Source organism: Leptonotus elevatus, chromosome 8 (genome assembly GCF_054856555.1).
Source record: "Leptonotus elevatus isolate MCC_2025b chromosome 8, RoL_Lele_1.0, whole genome shotgun sequence".
Classification (NCBI taxonomy): Eukaryota; Metazoa; Chordata; class Actinopteri; order Syngnathiformes; family Syngnathidae; genus Leptonotus; species Leptonotus elevatus.
The window spans coordinates 17,878,275-17,887,749 of record NC_141246.1 but is presented as its reverse complement, the minus strand read 5'-3'; the positions used below and the strand labels follow the sequence as shown (position 1 = coordinate 17,887,749).

At 39.6% G+C, this 9,475-nt stretch overlaps 1 protein-coding gene across 1 annotated transcript; it reads right to left on the bottom strand.

The window, feature by feature from the left end:
* Positions 1–1,106: 1,106 nt before the first annotated feature.
* On the bottom strand, positions 1,107–8,651 carry odad3 (outer dynein arm docking complex subunit 3). Its single transcript, XM_086082903.1, has 13 exons — positions 8,505–8,651; positions 8,314–8,435; positions 8,162–8,239; positions 7,790–7,963; positions 7,497–7,598; positions 7,282–7,407; positions 6,950–7,066; positions 6,687–6,836; positions 5,149–5,309; positions 4,866–5,022; positions 2,552–2,698; positions 2,196–2,283; positions 1,107–2,120 (listed from the first exon to the last, which is right to left on the bottom strand). The coding sequence occupies exons 1-13, from the start codon at positions 8,578–8,580 to the stop codon at positions 2,005–2,007; spliced, it is 1,614 nt and encodes a 537-aa protein (XP_085939029.1). The 5' UTR covers positions 8,581–8,651; the 3' UTR covers positions 1,107–2,004.
* Positions 8,652–9,475: the final 824 nt, after the last annotated feature.

The window sequence follows — 9,475 nt, the reverse complement described above, 5'->3', positions numbered from 1 at the left end:
ATGAAGCTGATTTTAAATAAATCTTACGTTCTACATAGTTGTGTCAAGCATCACGCATTTTCAAAATGCAGAAAGCGCACGAATGCTTGTTGAAATTGACAGACGACAAACAAAACCCACATACGCACTACAGTCGACACATTCAAACTGTGAACCAGGAAGTAAAGAGGCGGGGCGGGGATTCGGGGAACCTCCTCGAGTGATCAATATTGGCAATCCTCGCATTCATTAAAAAAAAAAAAAAAATCTCAATGGCAATGTTTCATCATGATTTTATTAATTATTATTGTATAATTATTAATATTGATTATAGATCAATTATAGTGGTGGTGGTTGTAATCACATTTAGACACATGAAGTCTGTTCAACTAACCTTGATTTGAAATAAAGCAAATTGCAATGCCTCAGGTTCACTTTTTGATATACCTGTATCTGTTGTTCTTTGTAAATTGTACTTTGTCTCTCTTTCTTTTGAATGTCTGTAATCTCTTGAAAATGAGAGGTTCTTATCTCAGCGAGACCAACCTGGTTACGTAAAGGTGAAATAAAATTGAAAATAACTACCGTACTGATAAAAGTATACTGGTATGCAACAATTTTATTCATCAATTTTCTATATTGTTTGTCCTTATTGGGGTTGTGGGTAAATGAAGCTAATCACATTTATTCTGTCATTTAGTGGAAATTATAGCTGCAACCATATTCCCCCCCAAAATACTTGATTTTATTCTCCTTCGGATTTGCAGACACGCACAAACAAAATACAACACATGTGGGTCACTTGCACTAGTGACTCAAGTCAGTGAGATAAACTGGTTTTGTTTACTTTTAAAAACTCGTGTGTCTGGTTGACTCCAGGACAACTGTTTGATACATTCAATTAAATACAGAACATTACTGTGGTTGTACTCAGCCATTTCTTATTCAACTATTGTTCTAAACTTAATGTAAGAACAGTCACTCTGCCTAGCAGCCTTCAAACAAACTTTATAAACAGGCACCATATAAACCCCTCCTACAGACCATGCCACAGATCGGCATTATCCACAGGGGGTTCTACTCAACCGGCAGGTAATGACCTTGTTTACCTGCCGGTTGAGTAGAATGAGTACTTAATAGGATAAAATCAAATAAAAATAATAAACTAAACTAAAAATACGCATTTTTCTTGCATGAGGTGATGAAATCTTTCTAGTCAGACAAACCTGGGTCTCAGACGGTTAACCTATAACCACTTCAACCCAATTTTAGAAGCACCTACTTGTACACAATCTGGCCAATTCTGCAAAGGTTGAACTCAGTTTGAAGGAATTTGTCCCCAAATGCGCACAGATGTGGGAAGTTTGTTCTGATTTCAGTCTCGCAGTCAGCAGCCAGGTGGTCGCTTAAAAGGAAAGCCTACTTGACCCATTGAGCCATTTTCAGCAGTAAGAAGTTCATATTTTGTCTATAACTAATTTGATAACTCGATTATTTTTCATGTACAATTAATACCTTTAAAAACACATTTTGCCACTTGCTGTCGACTGAAAATGACATCACAAGTGTCTCAGGGCTCAGATAGCAACCAATCATGGCTCAGTTTGCGAATGTCACATGACCAAACCTGGAAAACAGGTGAGGTTTTTTTTTTTTTTGGTGCACTCACACACACATATATGGTCTCCCAGGTGGGCAAGTGAACTCGCCAACCTGCACCAAAGGCAAGTGACGGTAACCATTCCGCCACCCTGAGTCGGAAAACAGGTGAGCTGGGTCATTACCTGAGCTACCTGTGATATCATTTTCAGTCGACGACAAGGGGCAAAATGTGATTTTAAAAGTATGAATTGTACATGAAATTAAATCTAGACAAAATATTTTTGGATTGCTGAAAATGTCTTCACGAGTCAAGTATCCCTTTAAGAAAAAGCATAAATGGGGTCTTGCGGAGGAGTTGTGGTCCGCGGCAAAATTCGGAGGTGTGCTGGCGAGATCTCCTTCTTTTCTTTTATCACTTCTCATTTACTTCTTCTTCATTTTCCAGGATTTCTTGTTGGACATGAGATCAATCATAGCCTGAGAGCGGCGCTTCAGCGCCTCTCGGGAGAGGATGCCTTCTTCCTCTTCATTCTCCTCCTCTGAAACCAGCATTACGAGTTAGTGCGTACCGTGCGCGCACATGCGTCTGTGTGTGTGTGTGTGTGTGATCTCACCGTTGGTTAAGAGGCTCATCTCTTGGTCCTCAGACACGGTGACTCGCTTGTTGTAAGTGGGCAGTTGTTTCTCAATCATAAAGTAGAACTAAGCAAGAAAAGGCAGTGTGAAAATCCGCCTATCCGCTCTCTGTCTGTCCATCCATCCGTCCGTCCATACAGTTTTGTTTTTTACATTATGTTTTTCCTTTGTTTTGTTGACCAATACATTTTCTTTACCGTTGATCAAGATTTGCTTTTGTATTCATCTGCAACACGTACTGGACACTCTAGCTGAGGCCACATAAGTTGCAAAAAGAAAAAGAAAAAAAAACGCATGCCCTAATGAAAATGTTCACTTTTACAGTATGTCTCACCTCCTCCTCCTCCATGTCCTTCGCAATCTCATTGAGGTCTTTTCCCTGAAGTTTGTTCTGCAGTAACTGCACCTTGCGTTCGCACTGGCTCAGCAGATGCACCACAAACTCTTCCGAGTTTGGAGACACATCTGACGGTGGTTCATTCTTCGGCAACACATGAATGAAAGTCATCAAACGGTATACATAGGTTAGATTTGCTTGCAAACACTGTCAGAAGTGCGGAATTATACATGAAATGGCAATACTGTAATTATTATTTTTTTGTCCAATCAGATTTCAGCTTCTATGTGTTGCCGTTATTTTAATGCTATATTGGGGAGGACAATGATAGACATGAATAAAAACTGTCAAGGCGTACGTCCACTCAGGCATGAATTATCGACGCCATCAAGCCTGGTTAGTTATGCCCACAGCCCGAAAATGCAACTTCCATTTCGATAGTCAGCTGGCATACCCGGTTTAGAGCGCCTTGTTGTCGGCCGTAATTCGTGAGTGTGCGCATGGCTTAAACGTGTACAGTGTTCCCTCACTTTTCGCGGGTAATATGTTCCACACCCGCCCACGATAGGTGAATTTCTGTGAAGTAGTGGTCGTAATTAAAAAAATAAATATCTTTAATAACTCTTTGAAGTTAACTGCACCAAATAGACTCAGTTTTAGAGTAACATTTACACTTGGAAGAGAGTAAAATAAAGAATTGGAAAACAATTAATAAAAGTCACACAAGGGTTGAAGAACGAACTCACAAACTTTTGCCTGGGAGACAGCTGATCTACTTCCTGAGCCACGCAGCTTCTGCTGTGTGTTAGTATATCACTCGTGTTAGCTGGAATCGTATCTCCAAGACCAAAAATGTTTTTGGTCTCCTCTTGGATATAAACAAAACAATAGGAGAGGCAAAGCTCATCTGGTAGCGTGGTGGTCTCCCAAGTCGAAGACTGTGAGTTTGTTCCTTAGCCCTTGAGTGACTTTTATTTTTTATTTTACTCTCTTCCAAGTGTAAATATGACTCTAAAACTGAGTCTATTTGGTCCCACTCTAAATAGAGTCACATTTACTCTACAGAATTGACTACATACGTACTTCTCCTGAGTGCATGTGCCCGGAGGAGGGTGCGGGGGGTGGGGTTGGGCGTAACAATGAGACACACACACTACTGTGTAGGTGCCAGCATGTACAATTAACATGGCGTCTGTTCTAAAAATAGCTCACCAGTGATGGGATACTGACTGGCTAGGAAAAATTAACTCATTCACTGCCATTGACGGCTATAGACATAAAAAAATCATTTTAACTATTTCTATTAGTTTAACATTTTTTCCCCACTTTTGTTAACAAGAGTATGAAAACCTAGAATTGTTTTATTGTACATTTAGAACAGATATAAAATTTGTGATTAATCGCTACTGAATCTATGCGATTAATTACGATTACAATTTTTAATCGACTGACACCCCCTAATTTTTAGTAATCTTTTTTTTTAAATCTGGTCATGCGATTAATTTTGTTTAATTGTCATTAATCGCATGACTTCAATAGTTTTATATCTGTTATAAATGTACAATAACGTTTTTTTCCCTAGGTTTTCATACTCTTGTTAACAAAAGTGGAACAAATGTTAAACTAATTGAAATAGTTCAAATTAATTTTTGACATCTATAGCAGTCAATGGCAGTGAAAGAGTTAAAAGAAGGAAAATGTCAACATTAAAAAAAAAAACTTATCATGGTTTACATTTCTTAATTTACCATATATTCTATATTTTGTTTAAAGTGTAATAGATTATGTTGAATGAAAGGAGGAGCTGTTTTTATTTACTTAAATATTACAAAAAATGAAAAAAATAGCAGCATAAATAAATAATTTTATGAGGTACTCACTATTGAAAATAAAGGTTGGCTTTGAAAAACCTGCAAAAATATCGAGATAAAACCCGAGGTAAACCCCGCCCGCAATGTATGAGTTATGGACCCAAATAAAAATCGGCGATAGTGGGAATCCGCAATTAGTGGACCATGAAGTAACAAGGGACCACTGTTCATTGTGTAGAAGGCAGTAAAAAAAAAAATTGCCAGATGATGTAGCATCTATTTTTCCAGGTCATTGTACAGTAGATTGAGAGTTGACATTTGGGCGGGGCATGATTTCAACTCATTCGGCAGAAACACCATTAGCTTGTTAAGCGCAGAGCAAACCGCTTGATTTTTCACCCTTTTGAAGCCTCATTTGAATACTTGATGATTATTTTAAATTGTTCAAAATTGGCAGGGTTGTTAACAAGACATTTTGTTTTCACTTTTTTATGACTCACCAGAGAAATGTGATTAAGTTGGTCCGCGAGGTGCTCCACTCCAGCTTGGATGGTGCTGAGGGTTTTGCCGAGAGCTGACAGACGCACCTTAGCTGTTTCGCAGCTCTGCTGCTTAGCCACCAATTCCTGCTCGCACTCGTCCAGCATTCTCTGCTCACTGCAAACGGAGAAAAAGGAATAAGCTCGAAGAGTGTGAGGAAAGGTTGTTGCAATCAGGTGGCGCATACATACCCTTTCTCAAAAAGGACAGTATGCTTACTATTAACTACACTGACTTCCTCACCTGGACAGTTGTGTTTCTCCCGAATACTTCATGGCCTCAAACTCTTCATTCAGCTTCTCCTTCTGCTCCTTTAGCTGCAGGAGAATATACTCGTTTTCTGTTTTCAGCGCTTCCAGATGTCGGTGAGTCTCTCTCTGGGCAACGTATCGATCCGTGACCTCCTGCATACAGGACGACACACACACTTTCTCATATACGAGACCTTTTCTCCATTTTTTTTTGTTGCTTTTTTTTTTAGGTATTGATGTTTCAGAAGAGTTATGGAAGGAGGGACTGGTTAGCATACAAACATGTTCTGTTAACTCCAGGTAGAGACTAATTGAATTCAAAGTTTTACATGGGATTCCTTATTCCAAAACCAGACTAAGTAGAATTTTTCAATCTGTGTCTCCTTTGTGTGATAGAGGTGGTAATGAAGGTTCACTTGCACATTTATTTAGGTTTTGCCCTGTATTGAATATTTTTGGGTGTGAAATATTTAAATGGTTTTCTAAACAATGTAAAATAGTGGCTCAGCCAGATTGTAAACTGGCAATATTCGGTTGTTCTAACTTGGCCGAGACCCTCCCCTTTCACCAAAAGCAGGTTCTCAAGATCAATATGGTAGTAGCCAAGAAATTAATATTACTAAATTGGAAAATTCCACATGCCCCATGCGTCAAGAGATGGCTGAATGAAATGACACAAGGCAGGAGCGGATTTGTTTTGATAAAAAATAATTTAAGAGATAATTTTGTAAAAGTGTGCAGGGAACCCTTTTTTGACACTACTCGATCACTAATTATGAACCACCAACTGTTTGATTAGCTTATCACTAGTGTTATAAGCTCTGCCGCTATCTATATATTTATATTTTACATTTACATTTTTTTCCCTCTGTGTGCACCTTTTTTAACATGATGACAATCCACCTGTTGTTTTTTTTGTTTTTTTCTCTCTCTTCTTCTCTTTATATTGTATTAGGGGGAAAAATCTTAAATATATATTTTTTTTAAGAAATGAAAAAAACAGAAGACCTTTTCTAATGCTACATTCTCACATGAATTTAACCTTTGTATTGAGCCCAGCCGTAAGAAATGTAGCAAGCACATACCATTAAGAGACTGAAGTAGCAGACTTCTTCATATCACGAAGGAGACTTCTTAAATCAAAGCCTGGATGTCACTGAATTTGTGACATTGACTTGCCACTCTGTTGACTTGGAGCCTTATCTAAAGCCTTCAGTCTTGAACTTGGGTTTTAAATTAAGCAGTGATTTTAAATTGCACCAGCAAGTCACTAAATCCGTCTTTTTTCATTTCAGGTAGCTGACTAAGATGAAGTCGCTCCAGCCCATTCTTCTGAATAACAATTATCTTTGTCTTCCTCGCAAAAGGACACTTTAGCTGTGAGCTACAAGGGATTTTAAAGTGGAGTTATTTAATGGCCCCACTCATGCCAGGCCATGAATTCACCTCGGGAGGTCACAGGTCACATTTGTAACCTTCCACAAATCACATGGAGGGACAATATAAACGAGCCCGTTTCCGCATTGCTACCTTTGTATCTGTGTAACCGGTGGCATCCTTCATACTTTGGAGGGTCTCATCAAAGATGCTGATGCTCTGTTCCATCTCAGCGGCCATCCTGGCAGCGCCGCACTCAGCTTCAGCGTTCAGCTCATCCTGTTGGACGTTTTTCCTCTGAGCCTGCAGGTCACAGCGTTCGAGTTAAGCTCATTTCATTAGCTATGATTTCATGTTTTGGCTTTGATTCACAAGGTAGCATTAAAAAAAAAAACACACACATGCTGAGTACTCACATCCAACTTTTCAGCCCGGGCCTTGATCTCCTGCACCCTTTTTCGGTAGATGGCTAAAAGATAATCTTTTTCTTGGTGCTCCTTGAAGTACAGCTCCTCCAGCTGCTGTAACTCAGTCTTGGAGAATGGAAAAGAGTGCGCGAGCGACATAAAACTGTCATATGATAGTAAATTGCAAATTGCAGCAATGTATGGATGATGATACACAATAAGTACGTTGCGGGAACCTCAAAGCAAGACATGTAAAGAGTTGAAATTACAGACCACATTTGCAGTCAATAACTTGTGTTGATAGCAGAGTGACAGTTTATGTAAAGAACATCATCATTTACAATTGCGGTTTCTTTGGACAGCTGGGCTTTGTTGTTCATATCCTGAACTTCCTGCAATTCCTTCCTGTACTTTGTGATTTCTGCTTCTAGACCATCTACCTGACCCTGGAAAGATAGACTCTCCTCCTGCCAATAAAAAAAAAATGGGAAGAAAAAAGGATGGTTGAAGCATGGTCCCTCGCTTGAATTTGGTCTTGAGGTTCACCACAACTAACCTGCAAGTGGCGTTTCAGTTTTAGGTAGTTAGTCATGATGTTTGCAGCTTCCTTGCACTTGAGCTGGTTCTTGTCCAGACAGTTCTGCAGTGACCTCAATTTCTGCAGAGAACAAGACATATAAAAAAAAAGGTTTAAAATCGATATACAGTACTTCTATTATTTGCAGTAATCACTGAAAAGTAAAGGTAAATAATCAATATAGTGTAGTGTTTTATTTGTTATCAGATGTTGTTTAAATCATAGTGCCATAAAAGATTCCGTCTTTGCCTGTAAAAACAAGTAATACCAACCATAGTAACATCCTCCTTTTCTGCTAGTACTTGGCTGAAGCCCACTGCTTCCAATCTGAGGCACTCCCTCTTTAGGTCCTCTAGGCGGTGCTGTTGAGCAAGAGTAGTGTGCCTCTGGGCGTTGAGACGTTTCATCTTGGACGCTACCCGGTGCTCAAGTTTGGATAGGGCTGCCTAAGGACACACAAAGGAAACACTCTCGACTACATTTTATTTATTTTTAGGTTTCATTTTGAAAGCTGAAAATAGTACTCTGCATTAAAAAATGTGTGACAGGTCTGTTATAGTATCTCGACATCTGTACAGGGACAAGAAGCCGTAAGTCACAAAAACGACAAAGCTAGCAAAGTACAGTAATTAAATGCATACAACCTTCCCGGAAATTGGTGGCCCAGTGTCCTTTTCCACGCCTCGGCCGTGTAAGGCCGATTGCACCAATTGTTGTTCATCCTGAGAGACAAGAGATCAACATAATCTCAGTGAGGATGTGGAGATTTCATGAGTCAAGTGTTTCACGTCCTTACTGTTTCCGCCTCCGTCACCCTCTTCTGCAGTTCCTTGTTCTCCTCCCGTAGCTGCAGGATGCTCTGGCGGTTCTTGGCCAAGGCCGAGTTGGAGCTCTCATAGAAGGCGCTCCTGTCGCTCTCTGGCCGGCGGCAAGTATCGGAAGTTCATAAATATCGGAGTCGGAAGTCGGAAGTCGAAACGAGCTTACCTAAAAGTTGGAGTTTACGCTGCAAATCCGCTATTTGGTCATATATGGAGGGTTTGGTGCTTTCCGGTTCAAACATGGTTTCGGTATAATCTCGTTGAGCAAAGAGAAGTCACGTGTAGGCCAAAGAGAGGGCTCAGTAACAAGACGCACACAGTGCCGAGCCACGTTGCTAAGCAACATGTAAACAATACTTTTTACCGGTTCAGTTTCCTCTGATGACAAGTTGAGTGTGGACTTTGTGATGTCATTTCTCATTTTTAACTTTGGTAACATGCGTTAGTTATATAGTTAAATAGTTAAAATGACCAAACAATGATGTAGTGGTAGGAAGTAAGTAACTAAGTACAAATTCTGTGCAACTGTACTTAACATGCTTTCATAATTAACGGGTCAGAAATTACCCATAAAACAATCTTTGTACCCTAGTGGTGTACAACCCACATGGAAAGATAAACAAAAACAAAGTGTCACTTTTTCTGATGATGGGGTCCATTTAAGTTTCAAGTTGGAAAACTGTAGTTTAAGGTATTTTTTCTACAGCTAAACATGGTAGTGGGTCACTTTTGACTCGCAAGACAACACAAGAGTTAAGTCTTTTTTTTTTCCTCAACCAAAGATATGCGCTGTTTAGGGGGGACTTGGCTGAAAAAAACAACAACATTTCACTTGGAGTACATCACGCCCCAAACAAAGGTTAGAACCACTGTTACAGAAAAATCTTAAGAGTGCAGACGTATTGCTTTCCCTGTAAAATGTCCATCTCCTCTCCAACAAGTCCGAGTACCAGCAATGTGATTAGCGCAGTAAAGCCAGTCAGTCATCTCACATCCTTGTTCGAACTTGGGAGTTGTTTTGAAACTCATTTGCGCTGAACTTGAAAAGCATATTAAAGTATCAGCCAAATGTGACTGAGTTTATTACTATATTTCATACCTAATAACGTACCAGTGCTAGTTAATAGTACATTTGCT

Coding starts and splice junctions, on each gene's coding strand:
- odad3 (XM_086082903.1), bottom strand. CDS start 8,580: ATGTTTGAACCGGAAAGCACCAAACCCTCCATATATGACCAAATAGCG. Junction 2,699..4,865: donor AACTTAATCACATTTCTCTG/GTGAGTCATAAA, acceptor GTGTTGCCGAAG/AATGAACCACCGTCAGATGT. Junction 2,121..2,195: donor GATGAGCCTCTTAACCAACG/GTGAGATCACAC, acceptor TGCTGGTTTCAG/AGGAGGAGAATGAAGAGGAA.